At 34.9% G+C, this 27726-nt stretch overlaps 1 protein-coding gene across 2 annotated transcripts; it reads right to left on the bottom strand.

Moving 5' to 3' along the window:
• Positions 1 to 27036, bottom strand: LOC131048535 (OVARIAN TUMOR DOMAIN-containing deubiquitinating enzyme 7). 2 transcript variants are annotated; one of them, XM_057982553.1, is made up of 5 exons: positions 26441 to 27036; positions 8364 to 8470; positions 8154 to 8229; positions 285 to 460; positions 1 to 62 (listed from the first exon to the last, which is right to left on the bottom strand). In XM_057982553.1, the coding sequence occupies exons 1-5, from the start codon at positions 26915 to 26917 to the stop codon at positions 20 to 22; spliced, it is 879 nt and encodes a 292-aa protein (XP_057838536.1). In that variant the 5' UTR covers positions 26918 to 27036; the 3' UTR covers positions 1 to 19. The 2 variants fall into 2 exon arrangements, with proteins under 2 accessions (XP_057838536.1, XP_057838605.1); XM_057982622.1 differs by lacking the exon at positions 26441 to 27036 and adding an exon at positions 17785 to 18083.
• Between the last annotated feature and the right edge of the window lie 690 nt (positions 27037 to 27726).

Here is a 27726-nt window from a genome sequence, read left to right as displayed (position 1 = left end):
AAATGGAGGGTGCGCGTACCTACTCTATCAAAATTGTGTATGTTCCATCGGGGTGAAATAAGCTGAAACATCCAATAAAAGGCATTTAGAAAGAATTATGTAGCCTGCATTTTATTGACAACCAGACCTGACTGTTTGGTTAATAATTAGTGGCAAGGAGTATATCAAACAAGTAAAAATTTAATCTTTTTATACTACATTCTAAACAAAAATTAAACAATAAATTATTGACATGAAATTAGTAAGAAACAGTTAATGATAACCAAGATCAAAGCTGCAAAAACCTGAAGCAAGTAGATGATGTGAATACCCGGTGAATACAAATATTGGTCTGGGTTACCAAGGATGCTGCTTGGAGCTCCATGTGACCAGCCCATGTCCCATCTTCTAGCATACTCTCACAGTACTTTTCAAAAGGTACATCATCTTCAACAAAAGGTTCATAGCTTTCACGATTTTTCTGCATAAAACCCCAATCATCTAGCTATTGTTCTCCTTATATGATTATTCAATGAGCTTAAATATATAAAAATAAGAATTAGGGGAAAGGCAATATTTTAGGCTGATGAGAACCTTGCAGAATGGGGGCACACCCACACTTCCTCCTCCATTTTGAGAAAAAGTGGATGCATAATCCAGTTTAGGAGTTAATTTCTTGTTTTATATTAGATTCTATCAAACTTATGATCACTAAAAACCTGAAATATGTTTATAAATCAGTAATAATGGAAATATGAACAATCACACAAAGTTCACATTTCACCAAATTTACCTTGAGAAAACTCTTGTAGGGAAAAACCCAACACCAAATCAATAATACTCACTATATTACCAATAAAAGACGATCACGATAAAATGAGAAAGCTGAATTAAGTGTCCTCCAGTCTATGCTACAACTATAGCAAAATTCCGGCAGCATTTGCCAACACCTCCTTAGTTCAAAAGCAAAACTATATGCAACCACTACTCCGAGACTTTATTTATAAAGTCGATTGATACAAGAAACGACCAATGGTTTCCAAAACTGTTAACCAAAACCCATGGACCCACATCACCCAAGGATAGATCATGTATCTTTGTGATCCTTCACCTACCCCTAGTGAGTTTCACGGTTCACCTCTCAAGGCTCAAATTGGTCTACCTAGAGAATGGTGCCCAAATGGTGAGTCTTCTAATTTCATCTAGGAGTGGTGTTTGTCATGTTGCAACCCCAAAATGATGTGCAATATCCATGTCATACTATGTTCAAAAAGTGGTAAAAAATTGTTTTATCCATAGCATGGCACCCATTCCATGATGACCACAACTAACCTCCAACAATAGATGTTAGTTATGTAAGGTGTCAACACCTATCCCAACAATCTCACACTTCTTGTATAAATTGCATAAGGGATTACAACCATGATCAAACATGAACCAATTCGCCCATAGCCTTCCTACACCAAACAATGTTTTTTGTACCAGCAGAGTCAGTAGGAGAGTATGCAATATTGTCCAAAGGGTCAACTTTCTCCAACAACACTACTTTAGCCTCCAACATGTCATGAACATGATACTAAATATCTATGTGCTTAATCATAGCATGGAATGTAGGATTCTTGGATAAATAGATCGCACTTTGACAATCACAACCAACACTCACTAATCTCTAAATGAAAATAATATCCATACATAAACCATGTAACTAATTGCCTGCTTATAGTGCAATTGAAAATAACATGTGGATAGGGTTACATAATACCACAGACATAATTAAGGCTCTCATTGCTAAAGTGGACAGAAACTCGTGACTCGTAATAGTGATTGGTGTTCTACAATACAAGCTAGATATTTGAGTAATCAAAATAGGTTGTCTCGCGTTGCCAGGAATAACCTGCTGGTCAGTTCAGCCATATGAAATAACATAATCAAATCCATTCAGTTGCTGGAAAAAGGCATCAAATGGAAAGTGATAACTGGTAAAAATGTGAGGTTTTGGGAAGACCCTTAGTTATCCAGTGTGCCCCTTGATTTCTGCTATCCATATGCCAAAATCAAAGAGTATGTGACTGATATGGCCATTACATTGCTGATTTTTTAATTTACACTACAAAGGACAACAGTTGGAAGATATCTAGATACATTACTAGCATATCAAATACTATTACTGAAGACAAGAAAAGATTAAGTTAGATAGCATAGACGATAAATGCAATACACACACAATACCTTCACCTAAAACCCTTCTCTCTCCTCAAGTTGGGCTGAAGTAGAGTGCACCTTAGCTCCAATTGATTTGCTATTTTGATGTAGAAACGTGGATGCTTATTAGAACAATAGCATGATGATAGGATTGATACAATGAGAGCTCAAATAGATAGAATAAGGATATGATGAAGATGTGACAATGGAAGATTAGATAGAAATTTCAACATCATAAGGCTAAGATGAAAGAAGATATACAAATAGGGTGTGAGAGGCATCTAATTTATAGAATTTTCAAGAGGAAAATCAAGGGCCTAGATGCAATGGTTAATGGATGGCTAGGATTGAAGGAGTATTAGGGTTTGAATCAAAGTTATTATCATGTGACAAGTGTCACATGAGGGATAAGGGCTAGGTTTAGGATTAGATTAGAGCAAGATCCTTAAATGAATGGCTAGGATATAGAGATGTAGCATGCAATGGAGGGCTGAGATGAAAAATTAGTTTGACCTTGTGGCGAGTGTCTAGGTTCATTGAATCTAAACAAGGTATTAATTAGTCATGTGAGAGAGACACCTATCACATGATAGCAAGTTTAGATTGCGATCCATGTGAATAAATTCAATGGCTAAAATTAAAAGGACAAGGATTGAGGGACAAAGGTGAAGGTTAAATTAATTAAATAAATAATAAATATTTATTAAATTAATGGCTAGGATAAGGTGAGATAAAAGATGAAGGATAAGTTAATTAAAAATAATAATATTTATTTAATTAATGGCTAGCATAGGGTGGGATAAAGGATGGATAAATTAATTAAACAATTATTTAATCAAAGGCTTAAGATAGGCTAAAATTAGGTGTGGTCACATATGGACAGATTTAGGTTGCCTACAATTGCTTTGGAAGACCTAATTAGTAAAGTAAATTCTTTCCTCTTTATTATGTTTCTAAGGAGGATGAAATCATATGTTCAGCAACCACTGGAATTTATTCAGCAAAATCTGGTTTTAAATTGATCATGGAGCTGCCGGCCCTAGAGTTTAGCTAGTCTTCTATCTAGAACCATAACTTTGTTCCTAAGATCACTTCTAGTGGGCCACTTGCCAAGGTAAAATCCATATAACTTGCTAATAAGTGCATCTTATGTAAAAAGGATGAAAAATTTATTAATCAAGTGTTCATTCAATGCCCATTTGCTTGGAGCCTCAAACAATATTTCCTCAAACGCTTTGAAACTTATTTGGTTTGGCCCCAAGATATTTTTTCTTTGGCCAATATCCCAAACACCCCTTCTAGACATCTTACTATCAAAGACGTTTGGAAGCAAGCTATCCCTCAATAGCGTTAGGGTCTTAGGGAGGAAAGAAACAACAAGATATTATGCGACAAAAGTTGATCTTGGAACATGGTTTTGTTGAAAGTGTACCAAGCCATCCAAGAAAATTTTGAGTTCTCCCAAATCAAAAATCCTAAAGCTCTTCCTTTGTTTACTGAGAGAAAAGTTGGAAAAAATGGGAACCTTAAATCCACTTAACAATGTTGACAATGATAAGTAGGAGAGGAGAAAGGCTATGTTTGAAAGTTTAAAGATACAAGCAGGATAAAACTAAACTTTGATGGCTCCTATAAAGGTAACTCGAGTCAAGCAAGAAGAGGGGGCTGCTCAAGAATTGCAAGGGTGAGCTGGTTGTTGCTTTCACAAAACCCTTGCACATTCAATCAACCAATATGGCTGAAGCTTTTGTTGCCCTCATGGGTATAGCTTTGGCAAAGAATCTCAACATAACCAACATTGAGATTGAAGCGACTTGAAAATCATTATTGATATGTTTAAATCAAAGGTTGTTAGCCACTAATTTTGTAAGAATATTATTGGTGATGCTAAGTAACTCCTAAAGTCTTTCCCAAACTTTAAAATCCCCCATGTTTATATAGAAGCTAACCAAGTAGCTGATTTACTTGCTAATATGAGTGGCCTTATTAGTGACCAGTCTCATTGGTATGAGGAGGGGAGCCTTCCTCCTAACACTAAAGTGAGCATCTCTAATGAATCCAATAATTTCCTTACTATCCAATTGCCAGATTTTGTTGTCAAAAAATGGCTTATCAAGAGGTAATTCAAAGACAAGTACTTAAGTAATCATTCTAGATTAGCCATCCTCATGAAGGGGGAGATTACTATTATTCTTGATAGTTTCTTTCACGTTGATAACAAGAAATTGCTTTGAATCAACCTCGTCTTTTGTTTGCAATATAACAAGCTTAACAAGGTTTTGAGAGGAACCAACATTGTGGGAGAAGATAAGCCTCACGAAAAGGTTAGGAACAACGCCACTCTTTGGAATAATCTGAGGAAGGGAGGTCTCACTCCTTTCTTGGAGGCCATCAATGGCTATGACCCTGTGCTCTTGAACAAGTTTGCAATATCATAGAAAAACATAACATGTATGCCAAATGAACTTCGTTCAACATTTCAAAGGAACTCATTGCTCTTGCTACATGACTAGACATGGAAGGACTCAAGTTGCCAAAAATGATAATGTAGAGATCACTAGCATTTGAAGGCTTTTCTTAAGGGGGAAAAGGTGTTGAGGTTTCAAAATGGGTTCAAGAAAGATAACCAACCCAACCCATGGACTGAAGTGGCCAATATCACCATCAGGAATTTCATCTTTGAGGGTAGATACAAACAATATACTCTTACCACTTTCCCATGCTCAATCACCTTTCTCATAAGAAAAAAAATGAGATTTCCTTTTCTCTTGTTAAGCACTTTAGAACAATCTATCCAAAATGTGATTTTGATAAAATTGGATTTACCTCTACATCAAGGCCTAATTTACTGTATTTAAAGATTTGAATTTGTTAAAAACCACACCCCTACATTGTTCCTTAGGGTTGTAAACCCTTTCAAGATCCCACCAAAGCATAAAATTGATAATCCCATATCTATCTCCTCAAACTCTACTAAACCTTGTGATGGTGTTAACACATCTTCCTCTTCCCTAAGACCTAAATTTGTAGTCATTATCATTCATAATCCCAAGCCCCATAGGGTTACTATCTTAGCTCCTCCCAAGGTTCATTAGCTTGAGGAACTAAAACCATAGGATCCAATCATATCTATGAAAAACACAACCAGTTAACAAGGGAAAGAAAACTATTGGGGATTTCCCTCTAAAAGCTTCCTTCCTAGCTCTCTCGTTCACCCTACTAAGAATACCAACTCCCCTATTCCCATTCCTACAAACACAACTAGAAACCCCAAGGATGGTGGGCCTATGCAAAATGAGATGGGCAATCCTAATGATGTGCATATTTCTAATTACCTCAATTGTCCCAACTTGTAAGGCCACATTAACACTTTGGAGGACAACCTAAATCTTCATTACATCTTGAAACGGTTTATGTGGCAGCACTTAAACACCAAAAAAAAGTATTGAAGTTATGTTTTATTTATAATGGCTAATTAGCATTTAGGATAAACTTTAGGAATATTCTTTATTCTTTTTGCTTTATTAGTTGCAAGTCATATCCTCTTTGTTGTCGCTCTTATCCTATTGGGATGAAGTGTTTGTAATCTTTATTTAAAAAGATTTTCATTCCCTAGTTTAATATCGAAAATCTTGACAATCGTTCTATAGATAATTTTTGTAATATGGCATCAGAGCCCGAGTCAAGCTTCGGGATCTAAGAAAGTGAATCGTCCAAGGCATAGATGAAAAAATCGTTCAAAAATTAATTTGGCAAATGATTTAATCGTCCAATAAATCACCAGCGATTTTGTAAAAAAATCGGGAACTTTTGACTAGATTAAATCGCGATAAAATCATGATCAAATTGGAAAAAATCGTGTTTGTAGAAGCCACTGTGTTTTTAACCCTAGAAAGTGGGGGCGAATCCACAATTTCGTTTTTACTGAGCGCACAAGTCTTCACGTGACAGCCGACGGGGTTTGCAGACTCAGCAAGACGGGATTTGCCACCATTTGGAGAATTTGGAGGTATCGGGTGCTATGGTCACAAATGAGTTTTTTAATTTCATTTATCGAACCTTTAATAGATATTACACATCCATCATTACACATTCTAATGGTAATACCTCTAAATTCTCCAAATAGATATTACCATTTAATTTAATTTAACGAACCTTTAATAAATTTTGCACATCCATCATTTTAATATATTTATTATTTAAGAATCAAAATAAAAAATGATGGTGAGTTTAATTTAATTTTTTAATATATTTATATTTTAAGAAATTATATATTTTCAAATGTTTGATAATTTTGCCGATTCCCGATTTTTTTTAAATTTTTGGCCAAAAGATTTATTGTCGATTAAGATATTTACATCTTTGGTCCAAGGGACTGCTGCTGGCAATGATCAATCATAGAATCACTTACGAAGCACAGTGAAGAGCAAAAAGGGCATCGTATGGAATGGTATTGTATAGTACTTGTGGCAATAGAATTCTACAAATTTGTGCCACAATTTTTTGTGTGAAAATTGCAAAATTTTAAAAATGAAAATCACAACTAATTTTCAATAAAATCGTGCAGGTGTTTTTAGCAAAAAATTGCCACAAGTTTTGAATGCTTAAAAAAATAGATTTTTAACCTCCAATTTGCATGCCATTTTTTTTCTAAAAATCATTGCCTCTTATAAGTAGAACCAGCAACCTTCATGGACATTGTGGATGTAAACAAAAGCCGAGAAGGTTTGCCAGAAAAAGCACATCCATGCCTTTGCCAGTTTTTAGTCATGACGAGGTGGTTTAACCTAATAGTATAATACATATCCTACATGTACAAGAGGATCAAGATCTTCCACTATGTCCGCTGAATATTGCCTTCAAAAAAGCTTAACTCATTTAAGGATGCAACATGCAGAACCTCAGGTACACCATTATTGTGCATAAGAGCCACAAACTTCTGCTTCCTTTGAGAGTTTCGGTACTTAATGAGAAATGACATTTTAAGCAAGAATAGTGGAGATTTTTTTTTAGATAGCAAATGTAACTAAGTAAATGAGGACTCATGAAAGCACAGGAAAACAGAAAATCAAAGGAGAACATGGGAAAAGATGACACAAACTCAGGATGAACATATGGGGATTCTCTGAGGTTACCCTAAATTTATCATTATATGGCTCCATATTTAGAGGTAACAAACACATATGCTCAACAGTTTTTTCATTTGACAAGCTCAGAAACACCACTGCAAACTATCCTGGATGGTCAACTCTGACCATCCATCAGTATGCTCTCTTATCAATGATGTAATATAGCCATTTTCATTTAAACCGATAAGAGCAACATGTACCAGGTCAGACAACATAAAGCCCCAGCATGGTCAGAGAAAGAAAGACATTAATTGACAAAACATTAACTATTTCATATGCAAACTTTAAAAATTACATTCAGAGTACTCACTAAATTGAGATGCATAGGAAAACACTTTGAAATGTAATGTCTAGACAAGCCCCTCTAAAACACCCAACACAAATCATTATTTCTGTAAACCCAGTACCAATACTATTTAGAATCCTCTAAAACACCCAACACAAAATCATTATTTCTGTAAGCCCAGTACCAATACTATTTAGAATCCAGTTAAGTGTTAAGCATACTTGTTTATTAATTACTTGTTATACAGCATCCAAAGACTGCAAGCTCATTCACAACATTGTCAAGTGGTGGAAAGAAAGCAAATATACTTGTAATGATGTGCAAAGAATTGGTCATCACTGACATAGCAGAGCTTTACAAAACACAGTCTACATCCTAGCTAGCAAATAACAGATACAGATCAGCCTCATATGATACGTAATAGAAGAACATTAAAACCTCCTCTACAAAAATAAATGGTTGTTACAGGATGCTGGCCACATTTCAATATCATTATGCTGCTTCTATCCAAGAGCTTAAAAAACATCTCTATAGAAAACAGTAATTACAATACATACCATGATATATTCTACCACCATATGACGATACTTTGCATGCTCTTCTTCATTACCTTCCAGTTGATCTGCCACAGCTCTGGAAAAATGAGGAAATATAAGCTCTGTATATATTTCTTCATTACTCCAAAATCAAATCAAAATACCTATTATAAATAATGAATCAAAATTATTTGTCATTCAAAATGCAAACAGAGGTAACATCCAACAGACCTGAAGAAACAGTTTCCATCTGCTGTTATGTGGACAATTCTTAGGTCTAATGCTGCCAGCTGGGCACTAAATTTACTTGTATCCCCAGGCTTGCTTTGCCTTTTAATCTGCAAGTGATGGAAAATGATAGATTACATGCATAGTTAACAAGTAGTGCACTAAAAAACCCTGGCAATAACCGTACGTGAACAACTTTTTTTTATAAAAGACAAATTAAATAATATAACGAAAAGATTATTTTACAAAATCCCAGTATAGGTGAGTGGGGCAGCATGATACAAGGGAGAAACAGCTGACAGTTCAAAGATACAAGAGCAAGCACATCGCCAGTGATATATGGCAGGATTATGTACAGATTAGTAGCCTGGAAGAGCAAGAGAAAAGAACCACTAATAATACTAAAGTTTGAACACCATTTAGCAGGTAGTTAGATAACCAAGAAATCAGCAAAATAAGTCATATGCAGCACAGGCACTCTTCCTCTACAGGGTTTGATCACTTAGATATTCCTTGGGCCTTAGGTGCAAGACAAGTAGAGGATGAGAATGTAGAAAAGTGGGTCCCACTGTAGACTATTGACATAAATAATATTTTGTTTAAAAGCTGATGTGTTGCTGGTATTAAGTAGCATCTATGCTTAATTTAAACCCTATACTGAAAACCCTAGTTCCAACCACAAAACCCTAGATCTACAAGGAAATTCAACAAAATATCAATGAAGAACCATCAAACATGCAAAATCATAAAATAAAACAAATGATACCTTCACACATTCAATGGGTTTGATATTCATTGTTCTCCTATCTCCATTGATCTTGTATTTGATGGGTTGCTCTCAGATTTTTAAGTTTGCACAAGACCTCAATGAAGAATGGATGTGGTTGTAATGATGTAGACTTGATGTAAGCTATGATTTCAACAGAGTGTAAGTTACTCCAAGATTCGATATATGAAAGAGAGAGGAGGAAGCCTCTTTTATAGAGAGCATACTAAAAATGGAGGGATAGGATTAAGAGGTGATAAAAGGTGGTCGGTTAAGATTGAAAGGTAGGTAAAGGAAATAATAAAATAAAGGAGGTGGTTAAAATGGAAAAAGGGGCCACATGTCATTTGGATAAATGAAAAGAGGAAAAGGTTAAATGAATTAATTAAATAAATTAAAAATTTATTTAAATAATAGAGGAAGGGCCACATAAATTAAATAGATAAAACATTTATTTAATTTAAAAAAACGGGAATTTAAAAAAATAAAAATATTTATTTAAATTAGGATATTAAAGGCTTAAAAAAGACACTATATTCGCCAGATGTAGCCACACACCACACAATCTCATCGTCTTCCTCCACGAAGGAGATCCTTCAGCAACTCAACTCTTCCCTAATCTTCCGCTGACCCTAAAATTCAATATGAGACTATCCACTGGCACCCAATCAATTACCAACCCATCTCTCATCAATTCCTGCATATAGTCTATGACATACACCCTGAATATGCTCTTGTTTGCAGACACCAATTCCTTATTATCTAGGAAATCCGCCAATGCCACTCCACCATTCCATGAATCACGCCAGAATTTCACCTTCTTGTTGTTACCTATCTTCCATGTAAGATGCTCAATGATAATACCCCTGCTTTCCCACATGAACTTCCAGATAGGAGAACCCCCTATTGAGTTGGCAATGGTCAAAATTATTGACGGATCATCCTCATCAAGGTATTTATAACGCATGACTTTACACCATATCCTCTCAGGCCTTTTGAACATTTTCCATGAAAGTTTAGCCCCAAGCGCGAGATTCTGAAGTTCCATCTTCCTCAAACCGGCCCCACCTGTTGTTTTATCTAAGCATGCCACATCCCATTTTATTAATGGGATTTTCTTCTCTTCTTTGGCTCCAAACCATAAGAACTTCTTGAGAAGGCTTTCGATTTATTGGCCACAAAGGTATTTAGTTTAAAACATGACATGACAAAGATAGGGATGGGAGATAACACAACTTTAATCATTACAATTCTCCCTGCTTGGGATGGCCATTTGTTCTTCCATGAGGCTGCTTTTGCCTGGCACTTACTAACAAGGTCTTCCTAATAACAATTCCTACAACTTCCTTCAAATACAGGTGCACCCAGATATTTGGTGGGAAGATGTGCAATCTGGAATCCAAGCACCCTCACTATTCTTCTCTGCAAACTATTATTGGTATTAAAAAGAAGATCTCAGACTTATCCTTATTCATTACCTATCCAGACACCAGTGAATACGTTTCCAACGTCTTACTAATTGCTTTTGCCTCAAGAATAGAGACCTCCCCAAAAAGAATAGTGTTATCAGCAAGCTAGGAGTAATAGGCTCCAACTCCTCATGGACCACTATACCTTTCCAAATCCCTGACATCCTCTTGGCCTTAATTAGCCAACTAAGCACTTCTACCATGATCACAAAGAAAAATGGGGATAGGGGGTCTCCTTGGTGAAGCTTGTTACTTGATTCAAAAAAACCAAATTATGAACCATTCATCATTATGGAAAATCTTGGGGAAATGATGAAAGCTTGGATAATGTTAATCCATTTCCCAAAAAAACCAAAATTACAGAGAACATCAAAGAAAATTCCATGAAACCTTATCATATGCTTTACTCACATCCAATTTAATCACCATGCCTTTTTGTCGACCACTTTTGACTGAATAAATCACCTCTGATGCAAGTATGATATTGTCAGCAATATCCCTACTTGGAGTAAAGCCATTCTGCTCCTCAGCAATAATATTCGGTAACACCTTTTTAAGCATGTTCACCAAAACTTAGAAAGATTTTGAAAATTGAGTTACAAAGCGAGATAGGCCTATAGTCTACCATGTACTTGCACACCTCCTTTTGGGGGATAAGTACAATCACTGTGTTGTTTGAATCTTTGACAAACTTCCTACAATGCCTTTTGTCTTCTACCAGTCTCAAAATATCTTCACCCATAAAGCTCTAGCATTGTTGGTAAAAACGCGTTGGTATGCCATCAAGTCCCAACGCTTTATCTAGGTGCAATTGGAAGGCCGCTTCTCTCACTTCCTCCCTAGTGAACTTCAAACAAAGCGTACAATTATCATGCTCCGAAACCAGTTTGGGCACCATCCCCAACATTTCTCCTCTTTTAAGAGTATCTATAGGCTCCACTCCACACAATATTGATTTGAAATAGCGTACCGCCTCACCCCCTATCTGCTCTATATCCAAACACTACTCACCCCTATTATCTTTAACCTTGTCGATCCTATTGTTTGCTCTTCTTGCTTTAACCGAGGCATGAAAGAAGCGCAAGTTTGAATCCCCTTGTTTAAGCCAATTTTCTCAGCCCTTATCCTTCCAATAAAGCTCCTCTTTGGCCAATAATTCTAACAAGGATCCTTTTAATTCTTTTTCCTTACTGAAGTCCTCAGAAACCATACCGAACTTAATGACTTTCTCATTCAAACTGCTTAATTCATCTTCCACTCAAGCTTTCTCTCCAAATATATTCTTAAAACATTCCTTATTCCAAATCTTTAGCTTGTTCTTAATAAAATTCAATCTGCACATAAACCTGAAACTCAAAGTTCCCTTAAAAATGTTACTATCCTTCCACCACCCCTCTAGTTTGCCGGTTAGTGATCCATCTCTCCACCACATTGACTCGAATTTGAAATAGCCTTTCACCAATTTTGAACTAATATGTACATTATGTTACATAATTGACCATTAATAATAAATAATAAAGATATTATTCTAATAGTTGTAGCCATGGCAGAGAAGGAGGTTAGAGAACAAGCAGACACAGACACAGCTGATGTTGATGAGAGTGGAATGGAGTCACAGGCAAAGACTATGGTTGTTGAATCATCCAGGAGGACCTACCTTAGGCACCTTTGTAGGAGGGATGTAGGCTCCTCTGAGCCATAGACTTGTTATTTTGATATTTGTGTGGAACATCTGACGTCATGGATTTCATATTCCATTAGTTTTGTATACATTTGACAATATTTATATATCTAAGTTTGCTATTTCATTCAGCTAAGTTTGCTATTTCATTCAGCAACAGTTTGCATTTATACTAGTGTGATTGATGTATACTTGTGTATGTGATCAAATTAGCTTCTATTTGATGATGTTATTGTGTCTTTAAGGTTTATTTAATAAAGGGTGAATGAAACAAGTTTTAAATCCTTAAAAATCTCTAAATTTCTTGGGTTTTTCACTTTGTTGAGTTTGCACCAAGTTTTTTTGTCGAGTCCCAAGTCCCAAGTTGAGTCACCCTTGCCAAGTCCGCACCGAGTCTGAGTCCCGTTTCTATGATTTTCAATCTGTTGTGGTAATTCAGACAGATTCAATTTGCTGTTATTTCCCTCTTTGAAAGTTGAATACTACTCTCCTAGATGGGTGCTATTGCTGAATGGTTCAATCTGAATTTGATTGTTGAAGACTCATTGCTCTCTTAGGAGAATTGATGTTAATTGTATTGATATTCTCCATTGATTGATAGTCCTCTTCAATGTTTGGAATGGATTCTCCTTTATACCTTATTGGTGGAAGTGTCACCACCTTTCATAATTACCACCCTTCGAAAGGGTCACAACCCTTCATCATTGCTGCCCCTTTGAAAGAGTTACTTCCTTATCTTCTTCCCAGTCCTTTCTACCCCTCCAATGGGAGGGAAAGTCACACCTCTTCATAAAGGTCGCAACCTTTCACAATTAGCATCCTTCAAAAAAGTTACTTCCTTATCTTCTTCCATTAATGCTTCCTTAATTCCTTCATCCCCTCCCACCCAAATTAAGTTCTCTTCTCTCCCTTTTATATCTCATGTTTGAGGGAGTCACAACTTTTCATTTCATGCCTTTTGACCATTCATTAAACTTAACTAACTTTTAATTATAGTAAATTTTATTTTTATTCTTTTATTTTTTAATTTATTATTATTATTTATTAATAAATCCTATTTCAACAAGGGGACATTACACAATATTATTTTAATTTGGGGTTAGTAATTTTCTATTTTAATAATATTATTATAATTGACTTAAAAAGTGTTTTTTAAGCAATTAATATTATTAGTATTTTTAAGTACTTCTAGAGGAAAATTTAAACCATGGGCCCTAATTGGAAAGCTATTTAAAAGGGGTACTTGGATCCATTAATGATCATCTTGTCTTCACTTTGCAAATGAATAGTTGAGCTTCATGTTCGATTTCCACATCCGAGGACAAAAACTTTTGATTTGGATATCTTGGAGGATGAAAACCTCTTGGATTTCCATTACCAAATTTGGGGACAAAAACCCTTATCTCCATCTAAGGCATCTCCACACATGGGTTGCATTAGAGTTTCTTCTGGCAAATTATCTTCAAATTTCAGATTTGGAGCAATTGGATTTGCAAGCAAATATTGTGTTCATGATTTGGAGAACTTCATCACTGATTTTCAAAGTTATTGGTTGTCGTTCAACATCATTTCATTGCTAGATCCTAAGCACCACGCTTAAGAAAACACAATCATCATTAATTGTTGATTTCAAAATTTGCACACATCATTGTTGTCGATCTTCCATCATTTTTGCATGTGCCATAATTGATTTCAAAGTATGCACACATTTTGGGAGATCCATATCAATTTTAGACAAATTTGGGAGTAGGCACACAGCATATGTTGCATCTTAGTGGAGCAGCTAACCTTGTAAAGTTGTTGCGGCTTTCTTTCTAATATTTTGGCACCATCTTTCCTGCTGTTCCAGCCTTCCCCAGAGCCAACACTGCCATACCATCCTAGCCACCAGCAGTACTAGTAATTTATTTGGACATTTTCAGTATATGATCAGGCAACAATTCAGATCTGCCTATCCTTCACATTCAGTGAGTGGATATTCTTCATTGTAATTTTGAAAATTGATTTTTCAGTTTTCATATCAACTTTGTAATTATTTCCAGCAATTGCTACTATAGAAAAATCAGTTTGAGAGGTCCCCTATTTCTGTTTTGATTCAGATATAAGCGCTTTTGGCAACCTAGTGTTTATATCAGACATAAAACAGCAATTATACTTGATGTATTTCACAAATATAAATCAGATCTGCTCTTTATAATGCATTTGATGAAAAATTCCAGCATTTCAAAGGGGTTGTTGTGAAATTCCCAGCCACTTGTGGATGTAACCAGCCTTTAATTTCAAGTTCAGTTTGCTGTTCTATTTTTGTTCTTGTTTCAAATATCAGAAAAAGAAATTTTAAAAATTCAAATATTTCACAAAATTCAGATGAGGACATTACATCATTTGACATCTATATTCCAAACTACTGAAGAATGTAAAATAAAAATTATTTGCTTCAATCTCTTTAATCTCTAAGTTGTCTTTGTGTGCAGTCTTTTCTTTATTTTTATTGTAGTTTCTAAGAGATACATCATAATTGGTATTGGTGATGCCTATTTCCAAAACTAACAAGCTAATGGCATCAAACAGCCTTTCCATTCCACTGCTTTAATGTATGGCATGCCTCTTGTTCCTAACATTCCATGTGTTGTGCATTGTTTTTCCTATATTTGTTCCTTATGCTTCCCTCCCACATATCCCCTATCAACTTGCACCTATGACTCCCAATGTCAAGATCAAGGGAGTTAATGACTATGAAGAGCAACCCACTAAATCAATCTCTATGGAGAACTTAGAGCAATAACTTCACCAAATGAAAATGCAAATGACTACCAAAGCCACAAAATCTTCCAAGAAACCCACCACATGACTATTGCATTTCAAATTTGGAGACTTGTACAAAAGCTCAAAATTCCCCCAAGATAGTTATATTCTTTTACATCTAGAAAATGATGTTTAACATTTTACCTCTTTCATTTGTTTGTACCAACTAATTTAATTCGCCACTTCAAATCTTGAAGTAAATTTAATTTTACTTGGTTGTAGCAAATCTAATTTGTCACTTTGCATCTTGAAGGGGCAGCATTTGATTATCAGCATATGATTAAATAGATGTGGGACAAGAGTAATAAGGAAGAAAGTAAAAAGTTAGAAATATCTACATAGGACCAATTGGTGGCAACATTCAAGCACAAACTTGAGGTTTATACCCAAAAAGCCTTTATCCTGGCCCCAAAGAACGTGAACCAACACCACACTATTCAAAGTGAAACTGGCAGCCATCTTGCAGGTAGAGAAAGTAAACAGCATCTACCATTAAGAAAGTAAATAAAATAAAATCACATTAAATAGTTGTTGTTGAGTACAGAACAACAATCAATAAGATCCACAGTGTGAACATTGTCAAGAATGACAAAAAAGAGTCCAAAATAAGACCTTGTACTGCCTTCAGTGAAGATCGGCATCATGAAATACAACTTTTGCAACCAAAGCAAAATTAAGAAGGCCCGCAGTGGAATTAAATGGATACATTTTCAAACCATCAAGAAAAGTAATTCTAGGGCAGACAACAGCGACAGAGTCGAGAAATAATTGTGCTGTCATGCAACACATTTCTTGGCCTGGGAAACAGGAAAATCAACCACAGGTTATGTTTCTTGCCACATAGTTCTGAGATGATAGAACATCATATAAGGACCACATGGTCTTCATACCTAAGCCTAGATCTTAAAAGAAGATCTAAGTTGAGTATCATTATTCACCTAGGTTAGTGAGACTCTGTTTTCATCTTTTATACAAACATAGCCATCATATAACATCAAGATAATTTCATAAAGTACCTTACAATGATGTATTCTACCATATGATAGTTAGAAAAGATGGAGCACGTTGAAGAAATCTAAAATAGAGATCCTGATTGAAGATACGAATTTGCCTATGAACCACATAGTCTTCATACCTAAGCCTAGATCTTAAAAGAAGATCTAAGTTGAATGCCATTACTCACCTAGTTTAGTGAGACTCTGTTTTCATCTTTTACACAAAAATAACCATCATATAACATCAAGAAAGTTCATAAAGCACCTCACAAAGGTGTATTCTTCAATATGATAGTGATGTTAGAAAAGATGGAGCACGTTGAAGAAATCTAAAAAAGAGATCCTGATTGAAGATATAAGGAATTTGCCTATGAACACACAATACAAAATTTTGTGGACTACAAGCCTGTATCCTTAGTTGAAGGAAAGTGAAAAATGAAGAGTCTTTTTAAGATTCCAGCCTCCCTTAGAGGAATGACACCAGATATGATTGACAAACAATTCCATACAACAGTTCGGATACAAGTTATGAGATTTACATGTACCGGTAACTGAGTAATAGACTCTACTAAAAAGGAACCCCAATAAAACAAAATAACTATCATACACAAAGCCCAGTATAATACATGGTGAACACCTGCATTATGATGCTCAGTACATGGTGTCTCTGATTCTAGTTTTGGCAAGGGCTTATAATCACGCTTTAGCTTGTTAGTACCTATTACCTAGACATAAAATGGTATTAGAAGAAAATTATGACCTTTTTTGTTCTTATGCATATGGTAAATACATTAATGGATTTAGTAGAGATTATAATATAATATATTATGCTTAAATTAGCAAGGAATTATATAACGATGTGACTTGAGTATACATTGAGCAAAACTCTAAGCGATGAATCATTCTGCCATTTGAAATCTTATCTTAAAAAAAGATCCATCATTTGTGAAATCTTACGTATTTTTAGTCAAGTTCATGGCGGTAATTAGGTTTGCAGGTGTGCCAATCTTTAATGTTTCATCATTTTATCTTCAAGTTATTTATTGCATATTGTTTTCCATTCTCTTTAAAAATGTTGCATTGATTCATTGGTCGCTTACTGGATGCACATGGTATATCGTTTTCATTTTACAAAGGGGGGTTTTGGGTCCAAACACTAGTGACCCATCAAATCAGATATTATTCACCGAAAATTTCAAAGCAATGAGAAAAAGCAAACGGTGAGCCAATGTCAGAAAAAGAATTAAGGAGTTTGTAGAAGGAATTGTATCTGAAACATTGATCTGATTTTGTAAATACCCCAATCTACATAAGCTCTGCATAATAGGCCAACTGAATTAGTCCTTTTAACTGCAACTACGCCCTAACCTACAGACCACTCTTCGTATCGAATTGCAACTTATGTCTTAATGTTACAGAAGCAAAATGGTTCTTCTTCTTATTCTTCTACGGGTTCAAAACATAACATTTCTTATCTAGTGAATTCTTAAAAGCTATTTTTGATCTCTCTGCTATCACATACTTCATTCCTTGCTAGGCATTCTATGCAAGTAAGTTCTTAATAATTTTCACCATAATTATTTATCTCAATATGGTTAAAAATTATTTCCGTGAATTTATGAACATCGTCATTTGACAATGATACTGAAGAGTACCACAGATGAATTCGTACTATCAAGATTTGGAAATAGTATTGCAGGAAAAATACCGTTGAAGGAGTTTTCAAATTTGATTTGGCGCGCTTGAGCTTTGGTTTGGGATTGCCCTTGCCCATATTCAAAGGCGAAACCCTAACGCAAATCTTAAACCAGCTTTTTCCTCCGCCCGAGAATATATGACACTGTAAATTCCAACTCGCTTCGGCTTTCCATATACGGGTGCACCAGAAAATTTATTTTTTAGCTTACTATTCTATAGAGAATAGGAAGAAACTTTCAATGTACTGGGTGTCCCGGTGTCCCGCTCTTCTGCCATTTCACTTAAATGAACGTAGCAATTCAATCACATACATTATACAATTAACAAGTGCCACATTATACAATTAACAAGTGCCACATAGTGGCTAGTACTTCATCTTGAGTTGTAGTTAAAATAGTAATTTTTGTTATAGTTATTAATTTTTTTTATTAATTATATAACTAATATAGTGTTGGACTATTATAAATTACAATTTTTTTGGTAGATAATAGTAGAAGTCTTATAGCATTTATATGGTGCAAGTATCCAATAGTTTTACTATTAGATGCATGAGTTGTATTTTTTGTCTATTATAAACTCTATCATAGTACATGCAAAGTTTGGGCCACTTTAGATCATTATTGTGTGACATGAGGGCTTCTCTTAGTGCAACATTAATGTGGCTATAATTATAAAATATTTGGTGAATAGCACATTAACAACTATATTTGAATTGTGCTATGTGGAGGTTGTACACTAAAGTGTATAGATGAAGACTTTATGATCTTTGGTGTCCAAATGTTGTATACTAATTAACATAATACCAAGTAATGGTAGCACAAAATACCCTATTTCATTTGTTGTTTAGGTCTACAGTAAAAATACTCTTACGAGCTTGGTCAAGAGAAAAGAGGAAGTTAAAGATTATGTTACATCTAACCCTTGGTTTCTACAGTGTACCGGGTTAATCCTTAGAAAATTGAAAGCTAGATATAATGAAAAGATTGAGAACATTCATGTGATCAATATAACATGGGTATGAAAAATAACTACTTTCTTATCATTGAAAAAATAAGACAAGCTAATTATAATGTAAATGGAAAGTGGAGGAGATAAAGATAAACAAGATATGAATAGGGAAGGAAGTTAGACATTAGGACAAGATAATTGAGGGAGTTTTAAAAATGTATATTGCTACTAATATCTATTTTGGATTTTATTATCATAGATGGTAGACATATAAATATAAGAGGTTATAATAGTTATAACGCTTGAGATATTTGAAGGGAAAAGTGTTTACAAAGATAATACTAGTATGAAGATACTAATCAAAAGGAAGTATAGATAGGTTGGGATGAAGGAGAATTTAAATGTTTTAATGAGGTAATGTTGTGGGTTGTTTAGAAAGATTGTTTAATATCATATTAAATTTGATAAATTATTATGTTTAAATTAAATAAGAAATACAAATTAAAAATAATTATTTATTTGTATGTAATTAAATAATGAAAAGCTATAGATAAAAAAATATTAATACTATTAAATTTGTTTTAAAATTTTATTTTTTTTTAAAATAAATTGTTAGAAAAGTCCATAATATTTATCCTTCTTCTATTTGTTTATTTTCATATTAAATTTAATAAATTATTATGTTTAAATAAAATAAAATATTAAATTAATATGGATATTTATCTTTTTTGCCAAAAAAAATATTATTGAAATTTAGTTTATTTTGATTATAAATTAAATAACATTTTAAATATAATACATATTTTTAAAATATATATATTTTTTAATCTTGTTCATAGGTTAACTTAAAAGAACTACCTATTACAACAAATAATGAAGTTAAAATTTAAGCACTTATTTAGATTCACAAGATTGTGCAGTTTATAAGTTTTTTAGAAACTCAAAAGGTAAATAATTTTAAAATGCGTGGTGATTCCGAAAAACCTGAGATTATGGGTTGTTCCGAGAAACCCGCCTATAAGAGGCAAAATGATATTAGCCAATCGTTTGCAACAAAAATATTTTTTTGTAAATTATAATGTTAACAAATGTGCATATATACTATAAAATAAATTAAAAAAATTTAAAGAAAGAAAAATAATTGCGTTTCATTGGTCTAAATATTTTTTTTTAATAACAATATAAGCACAACAAATGAATTTTCATTACAATAGTATTGTGTAACGGCAAGTACTAATAATGAATGGATTACCTTAATGGTTGATTATTGCAAATGACTTTTAATTATGTTTATGTTTTATCTTGATTTTTTATTAAAATTATGGCAAATCAAATGTGTATATCGGAATAGTTTTCTAATGTTTTGTAGATTATGATATTAAATTTTATTTTATATTTATTATTATCTTTGAGAATTCAAAAGCAAGAAGAAATTAAAATATTAGAATGGTTTTCTAATGGCTTGTAGATAATGATATTGATTTTTATTTTATATTCATTCTTATTCTTGCGAAAGGAAGGGCTCCAATTTACACATTAGAATGGTTTTCTAATGTTTTGTAGCTTGTGATATTGATTTTTATTTTATATTCATTCTTATCCTTATCCTTGAAAATTCAAAAGCAAAAAGAAATTTTAGTTTATGGACAAATTATCCTTGCGAAAGGAAGGGCTGCAATTTATACATTTATTGTGTAGTTGAAACAACTTAAAACTTTAGATAAACATCATTGATTGCATGGCACAATCTTCAAGTTAGTCACTTGCAATCGATTGATTTTTTATTTTTGAAACTATTAATACTTCATTTTGGTCTCTACATTTTCAATTTCATTTTTTAATGGCCAAGTGAGATAATTTTGATACTTGAAATGAAAGTGACCATAGCGGTCTCTGGTTTGTGAATTTTACTCTCACATGCCCATGCAATGTTATGAGGAAATTGAAGTAATAGGGGTCTTTGATTTATGAATCAAATTATATTAATCTATATAAACCTACTTAAATTAGGTTAAATGTATATGCAATTGTTCATAAAATATGGGGGAGTTAACTAAATCCTCTAGGAGGAAACCACAAATCTAGAAGACTTACCCAGTACCTTGGCTAACAAACTCTCTGTCATTTGCCCCCATGTTAGCAAATTCATCAACTCTTATGTTGCCTTCCCTATATACATGATTGATGAGGACATTGCTAAAGTAAGACATAAGATCTTTAGATCTCCTAATCAATTTATTGATTTTCCAGTTGTGGGTCTTCCCTGATCTTAAAGAATTAATAATGATCGTCGAATCTCCTTCTATCTCCAAATTTTGGATGCCTAGCTGCTGGTAGAGTAGCAAACCCTCTACTATTGTAATTAGCATCTGCAACATTATTGGTGACTATTCCAAATGGCTTAGAGAGAGTTGCCAACTCTCTCCCATCTGAAGAGTGGATAACACACCCAGTACCAGTCGGCCCAAGATTGCCCCGAGAGGCTCCATCAAAGTTAAGTTTATACCAGCCATCTGGAGGGGTCCAAAAACATTGTTCCCTGGCCCCAAAACTAGGAATCCCTCCCCCAAACCAACATATGAAGGGAGAATGAGACCCTCCCAAAGTTTCCTAAAGGATTCATCCCTGAAAGAAAATCTATAATTCTTGATAGGGCAGTTTCTTATGAAATTGTTGGCCACCTCAATAATGGAAGCTTCGATCTTAACAATGAGAGCAGAAGGGTTGAGGGATTTTTATTTAAAGATTCTTTTGTTTCTTTCCTTCCAAACCTCCCAAAGGAGAATAGAGGGGGAAATGATCCACAGATGCCCATAATGACCATGATAGAGGGAGATAGGCAAGCTCCGTAAGAAGGATAGGAGGTCTTCTTGGCAGGCAATACTCAAGTTAAGCTTGCTAGAGAGTCATTGCCAGCAGGAAGCAGTGAACTCACAATTGAGGAGTGAGTGATCGACATCTTCCTCCATCTTGCAGCATAGCGGACACCTAGAAGGACCTTCATACCCCCATTTCCTGAACCAGTCTGAGGTAAGGATTCTATTTTGGAGAGCTGCCCAAAGGAAGGTCTCAGCTTTTGGAGAGCAAGATTTATGCCAACAAAGAGTCAAAGGCAGATTGGAATGTTGTTTGGAATTTAGCTTGTGAGCAGCCAACTAACCCCACTTGACATCGTATTCCCCATTGGGAGAACCTGCCCAAATTAGATTGTCTTGATTGGAATTAAAGCTTAATCTCCTATTATTTAAAATGGAGAGGAGGGGGGAACACTCCCTCGGGTTATAAGGGGAGGAAACCAATGATTTCCAGTGTCATCCTAATGCTGGATCGGAGTTAGGAAATTCAACATAATCTCGAACCAATTTCCCTACAGATTCTTCCAGTTCCTTTTTTAGAGAATCATTATGAATGATGTTTTAAATAGGGGGGTGTCCCCCCCAAGAGTCTTCCCAAAACAATGCTTTATCCCCTTACCCAATATTCCATGAGATTTGGTTAGCTATGATGCTCCTACAACTGACAAGAAAATTCTAGATTCTTGAACCTTTAGGGGGAGAGGAAATACAAAAGATACTAGTCGAGTCATGATTGCCAAGATATTTATTCCTAATTATTTTAACCCATTTCAACTGTGGTTCTTTGTAAATTTTCTAAACTAATTTTGCTCCTAAAGCAACATTCTAACTTTCTAGATTCCTAATACCTATGCCCCCATTGATCTTCGGAAGGCATACTTTATCCCATGCAATAAGTGTAAACTTTTTCTTACCCTCTAAGTTATGCCAGAAGAAGGTTCTCAAAATCCTATTAAGTCTATCCCTGATGCCTCCCGAAAGTTGGAGACAAGACATATAATATTGAGGAATTGCAGAGAGGACAAATCTAATCATAACAATTTTCCCAGCTAACGATAACCACTTGCCTTTCCATGATTGCAGTCTAAGTTCTAATTTAGAGAGGACTCCATCCCAAAGTTTGATTACTCTAACCCCTCTATCTAAAGGGAGCCCTAGATATTTGCATGGGAGAGTACCAACCTGAAATCTTAATAACTTAATGATCTCCTATTCCTTTCTCACATTCATGTTAAGGAAGAACATGCTATACTTATTTTTATTAACCTCTTGGCTCGAATCTCACGCATACCAATCTAGAATTAGTTTAAAATTATTGGCTTCACCAGGGCAACTCTTTCCTAACAATAGTGTGTCATTAGCAAATTGTTGATGGGTAACTGGGTCAATGTTTCTAGTGACTCTTATACCTTCTGTATTTCCTAGCTCTTGGGATTTTTGAATTGTCCTACCTAAGGCTTCTGACATAACTATATAAAGAAAAGGGGAAATAGGATCCCCTTGCCTCAAACTGCGAGAACTACCTTGGGGAGCTCCATTCACAAGAACTGAGAAATGTGGGGTTGAGATACATTCAAATATCAGGTTGATCTAGCTTTTATTGAATCCAAAGGCTGCCATACATTTACAGAGAAATATCTAGTCAACTTTGTTGTATTCTTTCCTTATATCCAACTTGATGAGCATTGAAGGATGCAAGTTCGTTTGGATGGAGTGAATTGCCTCATGAGCTATGATTACGCCATCAAATATTGATCTTCTGGGAACAAATCTTGTTTGCTCTTCTGATATAATAATGGGGAGCAATGGTTTCATCGTATTGGCTAATGTTTTGGTTAATATTTTATAAAGCATGTTACACAGGGCAATAGGTCTATATTCTTCCATACTCACTATGGCCTCTATTTTTGGGATGAGGGCAATAAAGGTATTGTTAATCTCTCGAAGGATCCTACCCGATTTTTTGGCACTTTCTAAGGCCTCTACAAGTTCAATTCCCCAAAAATGCCAGCATGAATGAAAGAAGGCTGCAGGAAACCCGTTCGGCCCAGGGGCCTTGTCCGGGTGCAAATCTTTAACTGTAGCTTCGATTTCTTCCAAGGTAAAAACTTTGTTTAGCATCTGATTGTTCTCTTTAATTAAGATTTTGTGGATGTTATGCAGAAGGCTTTCTTGAGTGAATAGATTAGAGGAATTGGCATTTAACAATTGTTGAAAGAAATTAACTGCAACATCGGCTATGCCCTCATAATTATCTATTAAATTTCCATTGTAGTCTTTAATTTTGGTGATCTTATTAATTATGTTCCTTTCTTTCGTACTAGCATGAAATTTTTTAGTATTTCTATCCCCCTCAGCAAGCCAGGTTTCTCTAGATTTTTGTTTCCAAAAGATTTCTTCTTTTGATAATATATCTTCATATTTTTTCATTAACTCTCTTTCTTTGTTATATCGATCTTAATCCATTCCTCGATTAATAACTCTCATTTAATCTACCTAATTATGTCTCAATTTGGTTCTTAGTATCAAACATGTTGCCAAATTTCTCCCGATTCCAAGATAAAAGGGATTGTTTAACCCTTTTAAGTTTTGATACAAAACAGAAAAGTTTAGATCCTGAGACCTTATAGGAGTTCCACCAGTTCTCAATCATTTTTGTAAATTTTCTTCCTTCAACCACATAAGCTCAAATTTGAAAGGACAGTTTAGAGGCTTATGATCTTCTGTAATAGTGAGTTGTACCAGGAAATGGTCTGAGCTTGAGATAGGTAGAATGGATTCCTTCAGGATGTTATTATTGAAGTTACCTAAATTTCCTTTAGAGAAAAATCTATTGAGTCTTTCTGCAATTATACTAAAGCCAGATCTTCTGTTGGTCCAGGTAAAAACTCCATTATCTGTGAGAATGTCAATTAAATTATTCTGATATGACCAATTCCTAAAATCTATGAGGGATTGGGGTTCTCAAGAACGACCCCCTGATTTCTTAGACAGATCACTTATGGCATTAAATTCTCCTCCTAATAGGCAATTTTTATCATTATGATTGTTTAAAAATACTCATATATCCTCCCAGACTCTACGTTTTAGTTCATTGGGGGTAGGGCCATAGACATTAATTAAGACAAAGTCTAAACTGTTATTGACATACCTAACCTCTGAGCTCATCCAATATATGTTCCTTTCCAAATTGACTACGGAAATGCGCCTAGGGTCCCAAATTATCCCTAGGCCCCCATAAGCTCCTTCCATCGGAACTCCCATCCAATTAAAATTACCTAATCTTCTGCCAAATTGTTCCCCTCCCACATTATCTAACTTGGTTTCTTGAATAATGGCAATCTCGGCTCTAATATTAAAGATGCAACACTTGAGGATGCGTTGCTTGTTAGGGTCATTGATGCCCCTAACATTCCTTGTAATAATTTTCATGGCAAGGTGGGAGGGAACTTCCCCCTCCTTGCATTAAAAATGTTTGTGATCTTAGTTTGATCCAAAGCCTCAACTGCCCTGAGTCGAAGTTCAAAATTGGGTCTTCTCCCCTGCCTCTTTTGAGAAGATCCACAGTCCGGCTTAGTTCTACCTACTAGATTAAGAGATAGACCCAATGGACCTATATCCAATTAATAATCGTGGCAATGTTCCATAGGATCCATCCCTTGTTCTGTCAAACAGATCTACCCATTCAAAATTTCAGTTTTATGATGATTTTGGGGGCTAAATATATTATTATCTGATTTATCCTTATTATGTCTCAGGATATCTGAGGTGACAAAGGTTGGGGAGGAATTGATATTTCCCTTATCAATTATACCAACCAGGCTATGATTAACAATTTCTATTTTCTCCACTATGTCAGCTTTCAAGGCATTGGTGAATTCAAGCAGATCATTAAGGGCTTCTTTATTTAAAGTGATGGAGTCTCTATCCAAATTATTGTTGACTTGCACACAATTCGAGGGGCAATGGATAACTTTTTTCCAGGATGCTCGATGAACTTAAGTTGTTAGGCTTATGAGTAAAGGCAGAACAGGCATTTGTTGAAGAGGGCTTATGCTTCTCTAGACTCTTCGAGGTAGATGATGGCTGAGTCATATTATGCTTTTTTGATTTGGATCTAGAAAATGGCGGTGAAGAGGAATGACTGGGAGAGGTAGAGGAGGATGAACCTGTTGTACTGCTTTGAATGTTTAAGGGTGATTTTAGAGTAGGGTTGGAGCATGTCCCATTGGCCACCATTGGCCTTTGGATGGTTGTCTCTTTGGGCTGATGTGGGAACGCTTGGTTAACTACAGCAACCTTGGTTGAATTTGGACTATGATCCACCAGAGAAAGGTAAGGTTTAGGATTAGACGGTCTAGGATTTCCACCCAAGGCATTTTTTCCATGGTTAACTTTAGAAGCCTTCTGCGGAGACGACGGTTGTCCCCTAGCTGGAACGATATCCAATGAATCAATAAGACCATTGAAGATAGTAGGGTGGATGGTCCAAGTTCCATTGGGAGTGATCAACTCAACAGGATCCAATATTGGGTAGTCAGTATCAAATTACAAGAGAAATTTAACATCTTTATCCAGACTATATTTATGAATTCCTTCTATAGCTAAACAATACCCTAATGAAGAAGCAATCACATTCACCACCTCCACGGATTGAAATTCCACCAGAAGTGGACTGATATTGACCCAACTGAAAAATAACTTAGGTTTAAACAGTTTCGAACTGAAATTGGGGATCCAATCAAAGCAGTGAAATACATGTCCATTGAGCAGAAGGACATCATCTTCTAAAATTTCTTTCTTTAGTTTAGAATCTATACATGTAATTAAAAATAAATTATATCCAAGGTTAAAAACACCTACCTTATTGTGAAACCTGATTTTCCACCACTCCTTCAATTCTGGAAAAGCGACACCATTGCCCAAGTAATGGGTAATAATAGATTTGTTCTGATAAAAGTCCAAATGGGGGCGGAGTAGCTCCAAATCCAAATTAAACTGCTTAGTTAAGGGTTTTTTCACAATTGAAAGGGAAGCAGAAGGAGGGGCGGCAACGGGATTAGGCACGACCCTATTAGGGTTATTCGATGACAGAGGGGTGGAAGGAGCATAGGGGTTAGATTTCAATGGGCGGGGATGTATGGGTTTATTTTCTTTTCCTTTTGAAGGGAAGAGGGGTTTAACACTAGCCGAGGAGAGCCAACGATCATTGAGGGTTTTTCTATATTCCCTTGTAGCCTTGATAGAGCCACGACCACCAGGAGGCAAATTGTTTGGGTTTTGAAAGCAGACATATTTTGTCCCCATGAGGATAGGATCAACAGAGGAATGCAGAGGCATTGCATTGGCACCGGTAGGCCAACACCTAGACCGCAATCTATGCTTGGCATTCTTGCCCAAAACTAGCTGCTAGCCATTGTCCCCATTCCCCGTCGAGGAAGAAGCCACATCCACCGAGAACTTAGTAATACGCATATTTGCAAGTCAGAAATATGCCACAAAACATCAAAGAATAAAGTTCACAACAAAATTCGCTATTTTTAGATTAAATAAATATTTTTTATTTAAATAAAAATATTGTTTTAAAATTTGTTTGTTAAAATAAAATAGAATGCTTTTTATTTAGCATATATTTATTCTATTTATTCTATATATGTATGTGTTATCTTCGCTTTTGTAATATTTTAATATAAATTTAGGAAAAAAATATTCTAAAATTTTTTAAAATCATATCTCTAAAGATAGAATAGAAATGATTTTTTATATTTACATATTTCTTAAATTTTTTTAATATTTTTTTTATTTACATATTTAAAAAAAATTAAATACCAATTTAAAAAGATACTTTATATTGGACTTATTTTATAACTTTAATCTATTAATAATATTATTATTATGTCCAAGGGATTGAGCTTAGTTGGTTAAAGCATTGAGCTCTCGATGTGGAGACCCAAGTTCAACTCCCATGAGGGACACCTTTGTGTAGATTATAAGTTGTGACTCTTGGTCTTCCATTGGTTTATTTAAAGTGGATTTCTAAGTTGTGACCCTTGGTCTTCCAATTGTTGTTTCTAGTTTGGTGCTCGAAAGGAGCTAGTATTTGTAATAAGTTTGCTCGAAAGGAGCTGGTATTTGTAATAAGTTTGTAA

The sequence above is a fragment of the Cryptomeria japonica genome, chromosome 2, assembly GCF_030272615.1.
Source record: "Cryptomeria japonica chromosome 2, Sugi_1.0, whole genome shotgun sequence".
NCBI classification, from domain to species: domain Eukaryota; kingdom Viridiplantae; phylum Streptophyta; class Pinopsida; order Cupressales; family Cupressaceae; genus Cryptomeria; species Cryptomeria japonica.
The sequence above is the reverse complement of the archived record's forward strand: the minus strand, read 5'-3'. Positions and strand labels throughout refer to the sequence as shown.

What these genes read in the sequence shown, in the direction of transcription:
- LOC131048535 (XM_057982553.1), bottom strand. Translation starts at nt 26,917, where the DNA reads ATGCCTCTGCATTCCTCTGTTGATCCTATCCTCATGGGGACAAAATAT. An exon ending in AAATCAGGTTTCACAATAAG is followed by an intron (nt 8,471 to 26,440) that starts GTAGGTGTTTTT and finishes CATCACTTGCAG; the next exon opens with ATTAAAAGGCAAAGCAAGCC. An exon ending in ACATCATCTACTTGCTTCAG is followed by an intron (nt 63 to 284) that starts GTTTTTGCAGCT and finishes TGGATGTTTCAG; the next exon opens with CTTATTTCACCCCGATGGAA.